The sequence below is a fragment of the Solanum pennellii genome, chromosome 1, assembly GCF_001406875.1.
Source record: "Solanum pennellii chromosome 1, SPENNV200".
NCBI classification, from domain to species: Eukaryota; Viridiplantae; Streptophyta; class Magnoliopsida; order Solanales; family Solanaceae; genus Solanum; species Solanum pennellii.
In genome coordinates this window covers 1,245,299-1,266,501 of record NC_028637.1, presented here as the reverse complement: position 1 = coordinate 1,266,501, position 21,203 = coordinate 1,245,299, and the positions used below count along the sequence as shown (strand labels likewise).

The 21,203-nt window shown below is 30.6% G+C and overlaps 2 protein-coding genes across 2 annotated transcripts; one reads left to right on the top strand and one right to left on the bottom strand.

Annotated features, from left to right (window-relative positions):
• Positions 1-4,487: 4,487 nt before the first annotated feature.
• LOC107016415 (non-structural maintenance of chromosomes element 4 homolog A-like) lies at positions 4,488-10,707 on the top strand. Its single transcript, XM_027914025.1, has 8 exons — positions 4,488-4,580; positions 5,279-5,615; positions 7,787-7,867; positions 8,462-8,711; positions 8,793-8,880; positions 9,622-9,835; positions 9,978-10,069; positions 10,247-10,707. The coding sequence occupies exons 1-8, from the start codon at positions 4,488-4,490 to the stop codon at positions 10,532-10,534; spliced, it is 1,443 nt and encodes a 480-aa protein (XP_027769826.1). The 3' UTR covers positions 10,535-10,707.
• A 964-nt stretch (positions 10,708-11,671) lies between these two features.
• LOC107008304 (enoyl-[acyl-carrier-protein] reductase [NADH], chloroplastic-like) lies at positions 11,672-16,852 on the bottom strand. The gene is made up of 13 exons (XM_015207283.2): positions 16,724-16,852; positions 15,216-15,494; positions 14,645-14,754; positions 14,513-14,568; positions 14,345-14,429; positions 14,213-14,260; positions 13,478-13,552; positions 13,292-13,403; positions 13,137-13,188; positions 12,980-13,031; positions 12,788-12,845; positions 12,107-12,205; positions 11,672-11,993 (listed from the first exon to the last, which is right to left on the bottom strand). The coding sequence occupies exons 2-13, from the start codon at positions 15,490-15,492 to the stop codon at positions 11,839-11,841; spliced, it is 1,179 nt and encodes a 392-aa protein (XP_015062769.1). The 5' UTR covers positions 15,493-15,494; positions 16,724-16,852; the 3' UTR covers positions 11,672-11,838.
• Positions 16,853-21,203: the final 4,351 nt, after the last annotated feature.

Sequence of the window (21,203 nt, the reverse complement as noted above, 5' to 3'; positions counted from 1 at the left end):
TTTACATTTATTTTGTGTGTATATAGGAAAACACTTCGCAATCTATGCATATTAGAAGCAGAAAAAAGAATTGGTGATGAGGAAAAAGGAGATGATACATCTAATGACAAAATGGATAATATTCATCCGGATTTTATTGAAGTTCTTGATGTGCTGAGATCTCATAAGTATTGTTCGCTTTTTGAATCTCGACTTCCTAGTCAGGTAAATTCATAGTTAATTTATTATTAAACTTTACATATCTCGTAGAGTAATATACTCTTAATGTTTAGCATCTCGACTTCCCAGTCAGATAATTTATTGTTAATCTATCATTAAATTTTACCTATCTAGTAGAGCAATAATTCTTATTGTTTAGCAACCAAAGTTATATCATCTATATTTCTTTTAGTGTTTGATATACAAAAGATGGATATATATATATATATTGCTTTCATAAAAGTGAATCTTATTTTTAAAAAAGAATATTTTTTTATTCTATGTTATGTTAAGTGATATTCTTTTCTTTTTAATTTATTATGAAAAAATATTTTATTTAAATTTTGAAATAATTCAATTTTGAACTCCACATCTTTTTACCTCTAAGGACATGTTTTTTTATAGCAGTGTATTAATTAATTAATTAATTTGACTTGTTGTGAAGAAAAAAATTCTGAAATTAATAATCTTAAATGCATCATAATATTTATGTGACTATAAATTTTTCTCCAATTATAAAATAAAAAGTTTAAAGCTTAATTATTATAGACCTATGTCATTTTTGACAGTAAAATATTTAACATATTTAAGACCAATTTTTTTTTCTTTATTAAATTCATTGTAAAATGTGTAATTGTCAATTGTACAATATTAAGATCAATATTAATGCTAATTATTTATTTTTTTAGGAAGATAATCCAAAATCTCGTTATACCAAACAAATTAAGCAGCATATGGATTTACAAATTATTCAAAACAAGCTAGAGCAAGGTGTTTATTCACACATGAGACTTGCCAGCTTCTTCAGAGATCTCTTGTTGATGTTCAACAATGCTATGGTTTTTTATCCGAAAGACACTCTTCAATACTCCGCCGCGTTTGAGCTCAAAGCCATTGTTGTGAGAGAGATGGGTAAGAAACCCTTATTTCGTCGTGAAATTGTGATTGCATTACCTGCGATACGTAACCCAATGTTGGCCAAACAAAAATTGGAGAAAAAGATGCGTAACAAAGCTCAAAGAGATGGTAAGACATGTGTCAAGAGGAGTGTTAAGTGAGGCTTCGAAATTGAAAATCATTTTACAGTTTATTATCTGTACGGATCTAAACTATCTTTTTCTTATTTATTTTATATTTATATAAAAAAAACTTCAAATATTTTACATATTGCTGATAAGGAAGAAGGAGATGATACATCTATTGACAAAAATGGATAATATCTGTCAAGATTTTATAGGAGTTCTGGATGTGCTGAGATCTCACGAATATTGTTTGTTTTTTGAATCTCAGCTTTTCAATCAGGTAAATTAATTGTTAATCTATAATTAAATTTTATGTATCTAGTAGAATTTTTTTGTGATAAATTCTTAACGTTTATCTACGAAAGGTACATCGTCTCTATTTTTTTAATGTTTGATTTACAAAAATATGAATATACATATACATTTCTTTTATAAAAGTGAATTTTCTTTTTAAAATAATAGTATGTAACATTCATCAAACACGCTTAATATAGAGACAACCCCATCATTCCGAAGAACCAAAAAACCATATATAGACGCTAAAAATCTATGTTGCTCAGATTCTTCAAATATTCTACTTTTGGAGAATCCAACACGAGTGAGGCACTAAAAGTGAAGAGTTCATGCAACTCACCTAAAAATACAAAAATATCTACACTATCAGTGTAGTTTAACTGTTAAATAAACTGACACAATGCAGTCCTTGTTTGGAGATACAACAACAACAACATATTTAATGTAATCCCACAAAGTGCTAAGTGAAACCTTATCCCAACCTGGAGGAAGAAAAAGCTATTCCAATACGATAACTGAAGAAGTCATTGAACAACATCATAGAAAGCATAACTACAACAAAACAAAACAACGAAAACGATAATCAAAGCATAAGGAGTAGCAAACAAGAAGCTACACGAGTAATACTACAACTACTAGTATGGAAGTATAAGCAACACCACACTCTACTACCTCCTAACCTACTACCCTAACTTCTAAATAGTGGAATACTACATAAGTGACATTGAATCAAACATCAAAACAAGAAGCTACACGAGTAATACTATGACTACTAGTATGGAAGAATAAGCAAGACCGCACTCTACTACCTGCTAACATTGAATCAAACATCAAAACAAGAAGCTACACGAGTAATACTACGATTACCAATATGTACGTATAAGCAAGACCATGCTCTACTACCTGCTAACCTACTAGCCTAACTTCTAAATAGTGGAATACTACATAATCAAACATCAAAACAAGAAGCTACACGAGTAATACTACGGCTACTAGTATGTAAGTATAAGCAAGACGACACTCTACAACCTACTACCCTAACTTCTTAACACCTCTCATATCAAAGGTCAAAACTTTATACCCTTTTCTTGATAACCCACTTGCTATTCCTCTCAATAGACTCTGACAACCACCTAATATTGAATATGGATGAACTAAAACCACAACCCATGAGCTATTTTTGCTTATTTCTTCCCCTAATCCTCCTTCTTCTTCATTTTCATATGGGTTTGGTTTGAAAATTGTGGTATGGAGCTTAACCCCATCACTGGTTTCCACTATACAAGAATCTATAGTAGGAGTTGTTGACATTTTTGATGATTTGGGGAAGAATTGGACAGTCCAATTGCCTGTTTAGGTTTTTTGAGGGGTCAAAATGACAAATTGGAAAAGTTAAGGATCAATCTTTGCTAATTTTATAAGTTACATTTAACTAGATTTCGAGAAAACTTAGAAATAGCAAACATAATAGACGTAATAATGTTTTATGACTATAGAGTCGATAATTTCGCTTCAAAGTTATGATTTTATTTGCTATGGAGGTTGCGGTTTGTATATTTCTGCTCATTTGTAGATTTTATGTACGATATATAAATAAGCTAATATATACAAATTTTGTATTCAATACATTCACGAAGTTTTTAGAACTCAGTTGGTATATTTTATTTGTCAATATACAAACATGATAATTTAATATGAATTTTTAAAAAATGGTATAGAAATAGTAAGGGCAAGCATATACGAAATTCAGGATTTATACAATCAGAAAATGAATTATATAAATTCTGAAATTATATAAATCAAAATTTAAACCGCATATGCTTTTAAAATTAAATCATAAATTCAAACTTGGTATGAATTAATATATAATATATTTTCACATATGTATTGATATTTGACCATAAATATTATTTTTTTTAAAAAAATGAGCAAATCTTTCAAACTTATTAATTTACATAAAATTAAAAATCAAACTTTATCCAAAATATATATAAATGAATAGATGGCAAAAAAACAGAAAATACATTTAATTCTTTTTGCCACATTTTTACATTTTGACCATAAATATTAAATATTTTTTTAAAAAAAATGAGCAAATCTTTCAAACTTATTAATTTACATATAATAAAAAGTCAAATTTTATCCAAAATATATATNTTCTCTAGATCTTAGGAGTTATAGAGCACAAATAAAATATCATTAATTGGTACATCTAACACTAAAAAAAAATTTCTTTGTGTAGAATTAATTATGAACTTTTTGAAGACAAATTTCATTGTTAATTCATAAACTTTTTCTAATAAAAAAAAACTAAATAATTGTTGGCTTAAAAAATTGTCCCCAAATAATATAATTATTCATTAGTTTTGCCAAGTTTATGTTTGTAGTAGATCTATTTTTTAGATGAAAAGCTAAAAAAGAAAAATCAAATTTTTAATAAGTTAAATTGTTTAAATAAAGACTTCATATTTTTTATTGTGCCTTTTCCAAACTAGCTACTCTTTATTGGGTTTATAATCCTTATTTATCAAACAGTCTGTGTAATTATTTATCGTCTCTTTGTAAATACATATATTATTTTCCTCGATGATTTCTAACTAAGTATTTCTAATTTTCAATTATAAGTCTAAGAGGTGAAATTATATATTCTCTCTTTTTTTACAAGTTTAACAAGAAGACAATTTGATGATTGATTTATTTCTGCGCAATTATTTATCGTCTCTCTTTAAATGTATATATTATTCTCCTCGATGATTTCTACAAGTATTTCTAATTTTCAGTTACAAGCCTAAGAGGGTGAAAGTATATATTCTCTAAATTTTTTTTACGAGTTTAAACAATTTGACGATTGATTTATTTATCTTTACATTTATTTTGTGTGTATATAGGAAAACACTTCGCAATCTATGCATATTAGAAGCAGAAAAAAGAATTGGTGATGAGGAAAAAGGAGATGATACATCTAATGACAAAATGGATAATATTCATCCGGATTTTATTGAAGTTCTTGATGTGCTGAGATCTCATAAGTATTGTTCGCTTTTTGAATCTCGACTTCCTAGTCAGGTAAATTCATTGTTAATTTATTATTAAACTTTACATATCTCGTAGAGTAATATACTCTTAATGTTTAGCATCTCGACTTTCCAGTCAAATAATTTATTGTTAATCTATCATTAAATTTTACGTATTTAGTAGAGCAATAAATTTTTAGTGTTTAGCAACGAAAATTATATCGTCTATATTTCTTTTAGTGTTTAATTTACAAAAGATGGATGCATATATATTGCTTTCACAAAAGTGAATCTTATTTTTAAAAAAGAACATTTTTTTATTCTCTGTTATGTGACATTCTTTTCTCTTTAATTTATTATGAAAAATTTATTTTATTTAAACTTAGAAATAATTCAATTTTGAACTCCACATCTTTTTACCTCTAAGGACATGTTTTTTATAGCCATCTATTAATTAATTTGACTTGTCGTGAAGAAAAAAATTTAAAATTTATAATCTTAAATGTATCATAATATTTATGTGACTATAAATTTTTTTCCAATTATGAAATGAAAAGTTTAAAGCTTGATTATTATAGACCTATGAGATTTTGTAAACAAATTGATAGTATAATATCTAACATATTTAAGACCAATTTTTTTTCTTTATTAAATTCATTGTGAAATGTGAAATTGTCAATTGTACAATATTAAGATAATAAAACATAGGTTATTAGATCAATATTAATGCTAATTATATATCTTTTTTAGGAAGAAAATCCAAAATCTCGTTATACCAAACAAATTAAGCAGCATATGGATTTACAAATTATTCAAAACAAGCTAGAGCAAGGTGTTTATTCACACATGAGACTTGCCAGCTTCTTCAGAGATCTCTTGTTGATGTTCAACAATGCTATGGTTTTTTATCCAAAAGACACTCTTCAATACTCCGCCGCGTTTGAGCTCAAAGCCATTGTTGTGAAAGAGATGGGTAAGAAACCCTTATTTCGTCGTGAAATTGTGATTGCATTACCTGCGATACGTAACCCAATGTTGGCCAAACAAAAATTGGAGAAAAAGATGCGTAACAAAGCTCGAGGAGATGGTAAGACATGTGTCAAAATGAGTGTTAAGTGAGGCTTCGAAATTGAAGATCTAGCTACAAGAAGGTGCAAGAGTTTATAGGTGCTCGTTAGGTGTTTCGAATTTTCTTTTATCTTGTTGGTATAATAATATTTTACAGTTTATTATCCGTACGGATCAAAACTATCTTTTTCTTATTTATTTTATATTTATATCAAAATACTTCAAATATTTTACAAATTGTTGATAAGGAAGAAGGAGATGATACATCTATTGACAAAAATGGATAATATCTATCAAAATTTTATAGGAGTTCTGGATGTGCTGAGATCTCACGAATATTGTTGGTTTTTTGAATCTCAGCTTTCCAATCAGGTAAATTAATTGTTAATCTATAATTAAATTTTATGTATCTAGTAGAATTGTTTTGTGATTAATTCTTAACGTTTTACGACGAAAGTTACATCATCTCTAATTTTTTAATGTTTGATTTACAAAAAATGGATATACATATACATTTCTTTTATAAAAGTGAATTTTCTTTTTAAAATAATAGTATGTAACATTCTTTTCTCTTTAATTTATTATGAAAAATTATATTTTTTATGAAAAAACTTAAAAATGATTGAGCGTTTAATTATAACCACATATTAATTAATCTGACTTGATGTAAAAGAAATGAATTTTGAAATTTATAGTCTTAAATGTGTCACAATATTAGTGCTAATTCTTTATTGTCTTTCTTTCGAGAAAGTAATTCAGATCATAATTATATCAAATAAATTAAGCAGTATATGAATTTACAAATTATTCGAAACAAATTAGAACAAGACGTTTATCTAAATATGAAATCTTGCTAGCTTCTTCAGAGATCTCCTATTGATGTTCAACAATGCTATCGTTTACTATCCAAAAGACACTCTTCAATATATCACTGCGTTTGAGCTCAGAGTCATTGTTGTGAGAGAGACGGGTAAGAAAGACTTATTTCGTTGTGAAATTTTGATTGCATTGGCAGAGACGGAGATAGGTGGCGTTCACAAGTTCGGACGAACCCACTAGCTTTTTCATGCATAAACCGTATACTTGTATCAGATTTTTTTTTATATTAACTTGTGAACCCCCAAATTTTTATTCTTGGGTTCGCCTCTGTGCATTAGAATACATAACCTAATGATATAAAATTTTATCACACGAAATAAAAATAACGAAACAGTCTGATATATTAAACTCCAATTACACGTAGAATAAGGATAATCAACTCTTTTTTATTTTTTTGACGTAGGAAAAAAAAAGTTAAACATCAAATCACTCAAATTTCCCAAATATATATATCATATACTCCAATTTTTATTTTATTTTAATAAAATCTATATATTACGTACTATAACACATACACTATATAACATCCTAATAGTATAAATTTTTATTACACTTGACAAAAATAAAGAGCAATTAAAATCCCGGTATACGTAGGATAAGGATAAATAAATTACACACTATATAATACATGTCTTAGTAATATAAAAAATTATTCGATGAATAAAAATAAAAAACAATTCGATGTACTAAACTCAGATTATTTAGGATAAGGATAAATAAATTACACACTATATAATACATGTCTTAGTAATATAAAAAATTATTCTATTTATAATAAAAATAAAAAACAGTTCGATGTACTAAACTCAGATTATTTAGGATAAGGATTTTTAATTTTTTTTTAAAAAAGTCCGTAACTTCCGTAACAAGGAATAATGAAACGGTAAGTTAATTTATTTTATTTATTTTTCCTCTCTTATAAAAGAAGACAAAAAAAAATATTATTCTTGATCATCATTATTTTTACACAAAGTTTAATAAATTAAAAGGAAAAAAATGGCAAAAATTGAATTTGATGATTTAATTGATGAAACAAAATCTCAAACAAGAAGTGTTCGTTGCAAATATTCTGCAATTCAAAATAGTATTTCTGGTAAATTTTTTCGTATTTTTTTTCGTTGTGTTATTTTTCTCGATATTTTGTAGAATTGAAGTTGTATGCAGCTTAGCGTGTGACTTATATGTTATGAATTTGAATCGTGAAAATAGTTATTAATGATTATGTTAAAATAAGCTAATTAGGTCCCCTTTTTTTAAAAATATTATTATTTTGTAAATAAGTTTTATTTTGTTTTTTGATGTTTTTTACAGAGGGAAAAGATGATATTGGAAGTGTTAATTCTCAGAAATTTAATAAAATTATGAAAGAAATTGAAAGCTCTCATAATGAAGGTACTTTTTCTGTTATTTTTTTCCTATTTTTCTCTCTTTTTTTTGTGATATATATATATATATATATATAAAAGCTAGTATTTAACTTGATGCAAATTTAGTTATGAACAAGTACACACGCGTCTTACATGATATACTGATGTTGTAATTGTCTCACTTTTGGTATACAATCGATTTTGGCCGTTTTATCATCAACATGGATTGTGATGCAGTGGTGAAAATTTTCACTCTTAACAGAGGTCTCGGGTATTGGAAAAAATCTTGTTTTTTCAAAATATTGTTGGGAGTGTGACCATTCGAATCCAGATATAGTCGGGATTCTAATATGGGCTTCGGACATTGAGTGGGAAACCAAAAAAAAGAGTTTAAAACTGTTTACTGTTTCGGTTTGTTTATCTTACTTTCCTGTCTGTTTGTCTATTGGAACTCTTTAATTTCAATGTGTTTCGGAATACAAAATCAAAGGACATTTTGATGAATATCTTTAGTTTAAGGTCATAAGATTAAAAAATTTATTTATTTTCTTGAAATCCGTGTAAAGTCAAAACCAGAGGGGGAAGTATTAACTTATTCATTGTTGTGTTTGATTGTTAGTTAAAAATCCAAGAGAGCAAATTGCAGATGCAGAGACATTGTTTGATCTTGCCAAAACATTAGTGTCTTCTGTTAGATCACATTCTACTGATGGAATTACACTGAATATGTTCATCTCCTCGTTGCTCGGGGTCTTTGGGACGCGAAGCCCCAAAAGACACTCTCGAGGAGAAAATACGTTGAGTTGGAAGAAAATTGGGCGTTCTGTTTCGCCATTTTTTAGCAATGGCATTAGAGGTTTTCACACCATGTAAGTTTTTGTTTTGGCAACTTTTCTTTTGCTTCACTTGTGATCTTGCATTTTTATGGTTTTGTTGCTTTGTTCTTGAAGGATTGGACCTATGGATCGTGAAGTTAAGCAACGTAAGTATACGCGTAAACCACGTTCAAAGTTGTACTTGCGCGCTCAACCAAAGGAGGTATGTTGTTTCTCATGTTTTTGTGTTGTAAAAGTGTGTTTTGTAGTACTCATGTATGAGTACACTTAGCAAATTCCCTTAGTTGGTGTCCATTTTTGGATTCGTTATCGTCCTGATGGTTTTGTTGTTTTGTTACCTACCTAAACTATCACCTTTTCGCGAGTTTCATAACTTAACCATCACTTTTCTGTACTAAAACACATCTTGATGTTGAGTTGGGCTACATGTGTCTGTTGTCAATTGATGTTATGAGTGCATTTAGCAAATTCCCTTACTTGGTGTCCAATTTGGATTCTTAACTATCGTCTTGATGGTTTCATTGTTCTGCTGACCGATCTAAACTATCATCTTTTCACGAGTTGCATACCTCAACTATTACCTCTTTTGTACTAAAACACATCTCGATGTTGAGTTGGCCTACATGTGCCTGTTGTCAATTGATGTTATGAGTGCATTTAGCAAATTCTATTACTTGGTGTCCAATTTGGGTTCTTAACTATCGTCTTTATGGTTTCATTGTTCTGTTTACCTATCTAAACTATCATCTTTTCACGAGTTGCATACCTCAACTATTACCTCTTTTGTACTAAAACACATCTCGATGTTGAGTTGGCGTCTGTTGTCGATTGGCTAACTCAGCATCGAGGTGTGATAGTTTAGGTAGGTAAAGTGGAGGTATGGAACTCGCGAGAAACTAATAATTTAGTATGATGTAATTTACGTGTTCTGCCTCTATCGCAGCTTGATGTTAACGCGGAGGAGATAACAGACACAGACAAGAACATATCAACCATGTTTCAGATCTTAAGGAAGAAGAAGAGAGTTAAGCTTGAGAAAATCGTACTGAACAGAACATCCTTCGCGCAAAGCATAGAGAATTTATTCGCGTTATCTTTTCTAGTGAAAGATGGACGAGTTGTCATAGACGTGGATGAAAATGGAGCTCACTTTCTTAGTAAGATACCTCTCCGAATCTTTTGCTGTTCAAACAACCTCTTGCAGAAATGCAGGGTAAGGCTGCGTACTATAGACTCTTGTAGTCCAAACCTCCACGCATAGCGTTGTTTTTTCCCTTTCTAATGTTCTGCTCTTTTCAGCTCCAAGGAATGGTCCTGCTGCCAATTTAGTCAAGTCTGGTGAAGTTAAATACAGTCACTTTGTCTTCAGATTGGATTTTGCTGATTGGGAGGTAAGTGATCTCCACATCTGTCATCTGTGTCGTGTTTCTCTTTTACACGTACCTTAAGAACTCGTATTTTCAAGTTTCAATCAAATCTATGTCCAAACGCCAACCTAGTTTAACAGGATCCTAGTGTACATTCGCGAGATTGATTTCTTTGTTAAACGAGCACTCGATTTCATACAGCTGATGAAGGAAGCAGTAGCAGAAGGAGAAGAGTTGATGCCAAACAGGGAAATAGCGGCGAGTCCAGTCTTTGCTGCAGCTAACAAACCAGACAAAGACATATCGATGAATCCAGTCTATACTGAAGCTTATAAACTAGTCCCAGTTGATGGTTCTAGACTCAGATTACGTGTCACTCGAGTCAAAACATTATCAACGAACCATGGTGAGGTTATACGCGAAGGTTCAGATGTCGATACCTCACCTGAAAGTGGCAATGGGAGGAGACTGAAGAGGAAGTTGCTATGAAGATATAGTGCCTTAAATTGTCTATATATAGGTCATTTTGGTGTACATAAGAACTTGTATACATTGTAACTGTCTTGGGATCAATTTTTTTGTTGGTCGGGTTAGTAGATAGTCGAGCGTTGTTTATTTGTCTTTGTTAACTTAGTAGTGTAATTATAGTTTTCTTTGTTTCAATTATCGCGATATTTATTGTTGTTATTGTTCTCTTCTTTCATTGTTCACAAAACATGACTTTTTCACTCATGTACTTGTTTATCATACAACTAGAAGTACTTGCTTCACACCTCGAGTTATAACACATATCATCTCAGCCTCCAACGGGCTACTAGGGGTTTTCAAACAAATAAGCTAGAAGTACTTGTTTCACACCTCGAGTTATAACACAGATTATCGAGGCTAGGGGTTTTCAAACAAAACAGCTAGAAGTACTTGCTTCACCCCTCGAGTTATAACACAGATCATCTCAGCCTCCAACGGACTGCTAGAGGTTTTCAAACAACACAGCTAGAAGTACTTGCTTCACACCTCGAGTTATAGTACTTGCTTCACCCCTCGAGTTATAACACAGATCATCTCAGCCTCAAACAGGCTGCTAGGGGGTTTCAAACAAAACAACTAGAAGTACTTGCTTCACACCTCGAGATATAACATAGATGAATTGAGAAAGCCTACCAAAAAACTCGACTTCTTAACTTCATAGATCGAGTGTTATTGTGTGTGCATAGGACCATCCCCTGTTCTCGTCCCAGCCTCCAACGAGCTGCTAAGGGGTTTTCAAACAAAACAGCTAGAAGTACTTACTTCACCCCTCGAGTTATAACACTGATCATCTCAGCCTCCAACAGGCTGCTAGGGTTTTCAAAAAAAATAGCTAGAAGTACTTGCTTCACACCTCGAGTTATAACACAGAGATGAATTGAGAAAGCCAACAAAAAAACTCGACTCTTAACTTCATAGATCGAGTGTTGTTGTGTGTGCATAGGACCATCCCCTGTTCTCGTCACAGCCTCCAACGGGCTGCTAAGGGGTTTTCGTTCTTTAAATAGACGACAGTGTTTTGTTGACGCCCTGTCAAACTTTATCAACACAAGAGAAGTAGAGTTCAGATTTCTATTTCAGCAAATATGGGTAGGGACATATTCATAACTGGAAACTCATTACTTCTATTTACTCTATAAAAGTATCAATCATACAGCAGTAGATAATTTCACGAAAGCCGATGGACGAGAACTCTTGGCTCTGACCATAAGAATGTTATGGGGAAAAAAAACACAATGACAAACTCATCTAACACACGATATCTTCTATTCCGTGCTCTTGGGAATGTTGAGGTCTTTAAATATAGGACTGTCGACTCCCACGCCCATTGCATTCAAACCGTTGTCAACATATATAACAGCACCAGTAATTGCTGAAGCGAGTGGCGATGCTAGGAATGCAGCTGTATTTCCTACTTCATCTACGATAAGTTTTTTCCACGAAAGGTATATTAACAACATACAAGTAGGATAAGGTAAGAGACAGTAAAGAAAACATTTTTAGTGAGAAATAGCTTGTGTCGATGATTTTTACCTGCTGATAATTCTCTCTGCAGAGGCGCGTTGGCTATGGAGTAGTCAATCATCATATCTATGAAACCAATTGCTTTTGCAGCTCGACTTCGTAAAGGGCCTGCACAGTAATATGATTCTCTTGTCAATAAAAGATTATGCACGAAAAGATGTGTTGGAACTATATCCCTCCGAGAATATTGTATACTCCCTCCGTTTTTACTTTCCTTCTTAGTCTGTTCCAAATACAATACCACTTTCTATATATGGTAACACTCAAATTACAACATTCTACAAGACATGTTTAAGACCATAAGATTCAAGGGGTATTTTGGTACATTACACACATCTTTAGTTTAAGACCACAAAACTAAAAAAACCTTCTTAAAATCTGTTGGTTAAGGTGTTCTCATGTAGAAACTAGAATCCAGGCATCTTGACATACGAAACAATATCAAGTTTAAATTGTATTAAGACCTCACACACGATGGTGACAAACGTCAACGAGAAAACGTTCCGCTTGACTAGATAAACAACTATTGACAGGAAGATAGATGTATGAGATGATAACAAATGGGGTTTATTATACTGTTAGACAACGGAAAATAACCATCATATATGTAACCATCCCTACAGAATAAAATACCTTAACACGATTTATAGTTAACAGTAGTAACTACGGATAATTTAACAGACAACATACCGGCAGATATTGTGTTCACCCTAACTTTCTGTTTTCTTCCAGCCTCGAAAGCAAGTACCTACATCATTAGAATGATCCCTTTATGATTAGGTGCAATAAAATGAGGGCAAGTAGAGAATCAAGGGGCGAAAACCGTTTGGCTTTTCATCTGATTTTCCTTTTTCAACTGGTAGAGAATATAGAACAACTCACTCTGGTGTCGCTCTCAAGTGCTGCTTTGGCAGAACTCATTCCCCCTCCATATCTGTATATGACACATTTCAACCGATGATTCCTCATAGGGGGGACAGATTTAAAACTTGAAGTCGTAATGAACAACAAACAAGAAAAGAGAAAGAATAATGTGTACCCTGGAATGATCCTCTCAGAAGCAATATAGGTCAGAGAAATCGAAGAACCACCTGTCATAAAACCATTATTGATCTCAAAGGGAGTATTTTGGGGAATTGCATAACTGTAAAAATCGACAAACAAGGGGCAATAAGATGGAAACTGAACACATGCCTGGGTTCATAATTGGAAGGAAATGCTTTAGCAAGGATACGTAGGAATAACTTGATGCTGATATTGCTGCAAGGTATCCTCTCCTTGATGTCTCCAAAAGAGGTTTAGTCACCTAATGGTTGAACGATTTCATGAAAAAGGATCACCAATAAAGAAGCACTGTTTTACAATTTCGAAAGATGATACCTCTGGCCCATTAGCAAGTGAATGGACAAGAATGTCGATGCTTCCAAAATCCTCCTTCACGGATTCTGCAACTTCCTATAAACGAGAGAAACCAGGTGTAAAGAAAACGCAACACTGATACAAACGTCAGAGGTCGAAAAATTAATATCAGGAAAAGAAGACTTGTGGTCGTAAACATGACATGTGGGAAGTTAGGATTAAAGAGTTGTCAAAAAGCGAAAGAGAATTCTTTTAAAAATGGACTAAAAAGGAATGTAAGACAAACAAATTTGAACGGAGGGAGTAATAACACAACCATTAGTAGAAGTTCGGTGTATACTTGAGAAAAAAGCAATAGGAAGGCGAACTTGGAACACTTAAATTGAGGTAAATTGATAAAATTGATTGCCTATCAGTTCACTCGACAGCCATGCACAACATGTTGCGTATATTTCCATCATGAACGCCTGTAGTTCCTTAAAAGGGGGTGGGGCGGGGATGGGAGGAATGAAGAATGCCTACAGTTTCAAGTACAAGGAGAATTTGAAGATCACAACCATAAGGAAAATATGATAGATACTATTGATATACGAGACTTTTAAGAAATGTTGATTCAATTGCTTTCAGTAGGCAGAATTAAGCCCTGAAAAGGTATCTCAAGAACAATCACGATGCATGTTTTACTTATTTTACTTTCTGGCAATTACTAATTTATTCAACATGCACAAAGAAGTGTGTACGGGGAGTACTAAATACCGAAACTGTCCACTTAGAAGAACCAGCATAACGCTTATTTGTTTTTATCTGCATTGTGAGAAAAAAATAGTATTAGGAAAATGCAAATGAAACACAGGAAAAATTTCACACAACCATAGGATTTGAAATTACATCTTCAGGTACATCCTCAAGACTATCAAAAACAGCATCGAGGGGGTATACTTTAGTAATCTCCATCAAAGAACCATCTGGCAAACTGACAAAGATGTATTTAGTAGGAAGTTAGTCATAAAGCCATTTTTGTAGTGGTACAAAAGAAACACAAGTTTAGACTCTAACACGCGTGATTCATCAAACTTTCCACGTCGAAGACTTGTTTCAAAAATGTTTAAGGCCTGTAAAGAAATGCAAAAACATCAAAAAGGTTTGCAGATAAACTGAGAGTTCAAACGAATTGTAAATTTCACTTACTGGCACCCAGGTTCCAACTAGAATTTCGGCACCTGCAGCAGCCAGGGACTTAGCAATAGCCCACCCATATCCATTATCATCAGCTATACCAGCTATAAAAGCCCTTTTACCTGCAAACAGCAGTTACAGTTTTCTCAAAAGGAAGAGGGCTGGCTACATGAACAGAAACCAAATTAAAACATATTACCAAATAGGTGAAAGAAAGTTATATATCATAAAAATATATGTCATGAATGAGATTGCAAATCTCTGTCGGTTAAATTACACACTCCATCTCTCGTCCGAGTTCCAGCAGCAAATAATGTGCTATCACAATGTTTGCTATCAAAAACTCCACTTTGGCAGATAATGTTTCTAATGCGAGTCAAAACGACAAACATCCTCTCTAATGTTACTTTTGGTTCACAAACACACAAGTAGTTTATCATGCATTTATAGTAAATGAGGGGAAATCAACAAGTTTAAAAGGGTGATGAAGAGATCTGTTGACATCCACCATCTCTTCCGTTCATTCCTCGGGATCTTAAAGTGCACAGGAGAAATCTTAAGAACACCATCAGAAGAACCTAACCTCTCAAATCAATCGGCAAAACAGAGGCGGGCTTGCTATCATCAGCTTCTGATTTTGCCTTGGTAACAACTTTCTGAAACTTTTGAGTCGTAGATGTGAAACTGCGCCAAAAATGTTGGATGGATGAAACATGACAACTACTGGCAAGTCTGTTACAGGACAGTTTTTGAGTTTCACCGCCAAACTTTGTCGAGCAGAAACTGGAAATTCTTTTAGTAGAGAGTATGGATGGCCTAGCTATTGTTATTTGAAAGCTTGAAGCTGCAGATGCTGCCATTTCTATAGAAAAATTTGCAGAAAAATTGTAAACTGATAATGATTTCAAATTAAAACAGGAACATTCAGAAATCCAAAAACCTCATTCAATAAGTACATTCGGGAATATACAAATGTATGCAGGTTTTCCAAAGAAACTGATCGAAAAAAGATGAACAGCATGAAAGCAGATTGCACTTTTCCTCAAAGATCAAAGCTTTATACATAACACACAATTTAGGCTGATGTTTATTGCAAATGTAGCAAAAAAATAAGCATAATCTCAAGAAACCAATACCTAGTAAAATAAGATAGCAAGTAAAAAGCTGAAACTTGAATCACAGTTGTATTATTAAAAACAAAAGACGAGTGTCTCATCCAAAACAAACCCATAACAAGTATAGAGTATAAACCCTCAAACTCAAAGATGAAAACTTTAAACATAACAAGCACTTAGGCAAATATTTATTGCAAATGTAGCCAAAACTAAACATGATTTCAAGAAACAAATACCAACAAAAGATATACAGCAAATAGAAAGTGTCTCATCAAAAACAAACCTGTAGAGTTAAACTCTCAAACTCAAAGATGAAAACTTAACTCATAACACACAATTTAGCCTGGTATTTATTGCAAATGTAGCTAATAATAAGCATAATTTCAAGAATCCAACAGCCATAAAAAGAAAAACCTCAAACTCAAAGATCAAAACTTAACATAACACACAATTAAGGCTAATGTGCAAATGTAGCCAAAAATAAGCATAATTTCAAGAATCCAACAGCCATAAAAAGAAAAACCTCAAACTCAAACATCAAAACTTAACATAACACACAATTAAGGCCAATGTTTATTGCAAATGTAGCCAAAAATAAGCATAATTTCAAGAATCCAACACCCATAAAAACAAAAACCTCAAACTCAAAAGATCAAAACTTTAAACATAGCACACAATTTAGGCTGATGTTTATAGCACAAGATAAAAACTTTCAACAAAACACACAATTTAGGCCAAAAATAAGCATAATTTCAAGAATCCAACACCCACAAAAAAAAAAAAAACTTCAAACTCAAAAGATCAAAACTTTAAACATAACACACAATTTAAGCTAATGTTACATAGCAAAATGTACCCAAAACTAAACACAATTTCAAGAAAACAAACCCCCACAAAAAACACAAAACAGTAAAAACTAAAACTTGCATCACATTTGAATTACAGTAATAGAATAAAAAGAGAAAGATATGAATACCTTGAAGTGACAAAGTAGAATTTTGGGTACAAAGGGTTTTTTGTTTTTTTGTTTTTGCTATCCTTTTAAAGAAAACAAATTTGGTGTCAGCATTAACAGCAGTAGTAATAGCTAGTAGTTGTCTTCTGTTGGGAGTCTTTAAAGAGAGAAATGAATAGCTGTTTTATTGGGCCTAATATTTATGGGCCTACAATATCTTATTGGGCCTTAAAGAGGGAAATGAAGATCTGATGGGCCTGGTACTTTTGGGCCTAAAGAATGTTATTGGGCTTAGTTCCTTTTTTTGGGCCCAAGTGTATCGACACCCGAGTTTGGAGTCACAATTTAAGTTATACATGTAGTGTGTAAAAATTTACGAAAATTTAGTGTATATAGGAACAACTTCAGACATGTGGTGTCGAAAGTTTCAAATGATCGAAGTTCAGCCAACTTTTACTAGAATTCGATCATTTTTGCCTCGACTTCAACAGTAAGAACTTCTACTACATAAGTTATTCTGGAGTGTGTAGACGTGTCAGGTTTTATGGGCCTACAAAATGTTATTGGGCTTTAGCTCATTGTTGGGCCTACTTTTGGGCCTATAGAATGATATTGAGCTTATTTCATTGTTGTTTTTAGGATGATATGTATATATACCTAATTTCATGACTAGTATTTATGTCATAACTCATAACCGAAGTGTGGTTGAAGTTTCATATGGTTGAAATTTAGGTACATGTATCTGAAGTTCAACCAATTTGCGTGAATTTCAATCATATGTGGTTGAATTGAACTCAATTACTTTTGCCTCAACTTTGACGACAAGAAACTCTCACGACATGTCTGAAGTTATTCTGAAGTGCGTAGACGTGCCATATTCACGCCCAAGAAGTAGTTCACGTGTAAAAATTCATAGAGCTCAAATCATAAATCTTAGTATCTCTATCAAAAACTCTCATTACAACGATAAAACACTCTATATCAAAATTGACTGTTACAATGCTTGAACTCGAGACTTCTCGATATTCACTAGGTGACAATGAGAATGCCATCTCTCCTTTCATCAAAAGCCTCAAAATATGCATAGTTGTACCTACTTTTGTTTGTAAGCTATAGTACAATTATAATATTATGTGGATGGTATAATTTTCATAACAATTCTTGAGCATAATTTCTTTAATTTCTCTATTTTCTTAGTGGCAAATCATCATAAGGAGTCAAATAGTGTAAAGAAGAAAATGAAAGGAATAAAATAATGTCACTAAGACTTTGATCATGACAAGTTTCTTGGCACCATTCATTTACACTTATTTTCCATTTTCATGTGATTGGTGTTTGAACAAAATTTTATAATAGCACAAGTTGATAAAATACATAATTCATAAATAGATATTTAAATTTAATCTGAGCTGATAACTAAGTACTCTAACTTTTACAGCGTATATATATGTCATAATCACATATATAATATGAAAAGAAATGGAAACATGTTGGTTCAATAAGAAACACTAAATATGCCATATGCTTTGTTTATTCAAGATTGATAATTACTAGTATAACTTTTTTATATATATATAATGGTTATATCGTTTATTGAAATTCTATTTTGAGAGTTAAATCGTTTTTTCTATCAAATGTGATTGCATATCAAGAAGTTTGATTTGAAATAATAATAAAAAATAATTAGTGGTCTTAAAACTAACTCTTTGCCTATTCCTCTCTTAATTATGTGTCATAAATCATAATTGAAATTAATGAAGTTTATTTAATATTCGACCATGACCTAATTCTACAAAGATGGATTAATTGACTTTAATAATAATCCAATAAATGAATGCCATTAATTTTATTAATTTTATTTTTGGTTTGATAAGATAACATATACTCTATTAGAAAAGATGTTACAAGCTTGTAAATGAGTATATCTTCACGAATGAAAATTGAGATCTTATTTCAGTTCGACACGTTTACTTACGAGATTCATTTATAACTTTCGTCCCGATAGGTATTTGTAATAAATATTCAAAAGAATGTTCTTTTTTTTTCATTGATTACGATGACTGAAACGATACAAAAATATATATAATTATTTTTTGTTTGAAAGTAATTCTAACATACTTGGTATATGACTTTCTAGAAAGCAAAGAATTGTATAGGATTGGATTAATACATATACAACCCTCGAATTTATCAGTAAATTTCACTTATATTTGGAATGATAGTTTGTTTCAATTGAGCATATAAATATTTGATAAAATATTTTTATTAGACACGTAAATTTTGAGGGAAAAAATGTGCATGTTCTTAAGTGCACGTGACGTAAATAAATTAACCACTTAAAATATGTTATTTTCTTAGGAAAACGTAAAAGCTTGAAGTTGTCCCGATTGAGGTTGATGTGTATGATTAGAGAGAAATATATTTATTGTTGTTAACTTATCTGTGTAAAATTAAAACGCTTTGAGAATACGCGTAAAAAAAGTTTGAATTGAAAATGTTTAAATATGAACAATTTACCATTTGTTTGAATATTTAATTGACATAAATCATAGTTTTTTTTTCTTTACGTATGTAAATAAAGTTTTACTAACAAATTAAGTAATTAACAAATAAAGAATATGAATTAGTTATGAAATTGATGGTTAATTTATCTATTAACCTATATAGCTAACATAATTTTTACGATAATTTATTAATTATCTATCATGAATATAAATAATTACGATTTTTTTTTGTTAGCGACATGAATTATTCGTCATTAATTCATATATATATTTTATAGTGATAACATAAATTATATACATTATCACCTCAACTTTATCTATCATTAACCTTTGGTAAATTAATATATTTGAATATAAACACTTGATGTGATACGATATTAGAGTTTTTATTAGATAAATTCATTCTAATAAAATAATTCGCAATTTATTACATAAAAAATATAAATTATACTAATCAGGTCAAATGAACGACGAACTCAATCGAAAAAATATAAACATAAAAAACGACGAACTCAATTGAAAAAATATAAACATAAAAAATCAACCTCTGACATCTCTCACGATAAATTCACCTAAAATTCAACCAAAAATTATTTATTTATTTTAGAATTTATTTTTTTCCCTTTTAGTCAATAATTGGAAGACAATTTTCCCTATAAATAGTGCATAGTAATTCTAATGACTTATCAAACTTTATTTTAATTTTGAAAATGACTATTTTCTTTTTTAAAAAATTGTGATTTGATAAGTCATTAAAATTTCAACAGTATAATATATGGACTTATCCTTATCACTTTTTCAAAAATTATATAGACTTAATATTTTTTTTCTAATATAATTAATTAATTGAATATAAAAAAAATTTAAAAAAAAAGTTGACTTATTTTTGCCGTTGTTTACCCTAGTAATTAGCCTCTAAATTAGGCATTTATTTTGTCCTTTTTATTTATTTATTTATTATATTTCAATCTTTTGGTGCTCAAATAGGATTAGGTATAATTTACATGTATTATTCACGGAATTTAATTAAATTATATTCACTATAATTTAATATAAAAAATTTACACTATCTCAAGCTGACTATATATATATATATATATATATATATATACACACACAATTAAAAAAAAATTCTGACAAATATTTCCGTTCAAAAATAGATTTTCGAGTTGAATATATTCAAAAACAAAAATTTCTGACAAATATTTTCGTTCGAAAAAACATTCTACAAAATAGAAATGTTTATAGATTTTCGAGTTGAAATTTACCCTTTTTTTATTTGAATATTTTCAACTTGCTCAAATATTTTTTTATTAATTTGTTTGACTTATATCACTATTAATTGAAAAAAATAGAAAAATTTAAATTAATTAATTAATTAATTGATTTACCAATTATATTTGCGTAGAATTAGAGTTAATAGTTACTTAGAATTTTATTAGGAGTTTGTTGCTCAACAGAATTTTATAATTGAACTTCAAATCTTTATAAAAACCTAAACTTAATTAATCATAATTCACTAATCACTTCTTTAATCCTCTCCATTCTTCATAATCTTCAAAATTAATTTAGAACTAATTCTTGTTCTTGCATGTCTTATAATTATTTTTTTTGTTTTAGAGATTTCTTGATCCATTGATATTATTTTAGAAGAAAAAAAAAGATTATTCAAAAGTTTTTTATAATTTGGAGAAGATTAAGAGTAAAAATTTCAACTTTTTTTTTCTTCTTAATTTTTTTTTCACCATAAATGACAAAAAAATTTACTAGCAATTATATTATTGTTCTCATTGATACAAGTTCTTCACCTTCACCAGAATCATATACTATCACAAAGTTTTCAGTTAATTTCTCAGCTACTAAGTTCCGAAAAAGGTAATTCGAATTTCTTATATTAATATAATATCGTATTTATCTGTATATATAACTTAAACTTCTTTGTATTTTACGTTTTTATTTGTCACATCGAAAGATATTATGTGTATATTGTTTAGACT

Coding starts and splice junctions, on each gene's coding strand:
- LOC107016415 (XM_027914025.1), top strand. CDS start 4,488: ATGGATAATATTCATCCGGATTTTATTGAAGTTCTTGATGTGCTGAGA. Junction 8,712..8,792: donor ATTAGAGGTTTTCACACCAT/GTAAGTTTTTGT, acceptor TTGTTCTTGAAG/GATTGGACCTATGGATCGTG. Junction 10,070..10,246: donor TGGATTTTGCTGATTGGGAG/GTAAGTGATCTC, acceptor GATTTCATACAG/CTGATGAAGGAAGCAGTAGC.
- LOC107008304 (XM_015207283.2), bottom strand. CDS start 15,492: ATGGCAGCATCTGCAGCTTCAAGCTTTCAAATAACAATAGCTAGGCCA. Junction 13,189..13,291: donor CCTTCCAATTATGAACCCAG/GCATGTGTTCAG, acceptor GTTTTATGACAG/GTGGTTCTTCGATTTCTCTG. Junction 13,032..13,136: donor TCTGAGAGGATCATTCCAGG/GTACACATTATT, acceptor TGTCATATACAG/ATATGGAGGGGGAATGAGTT.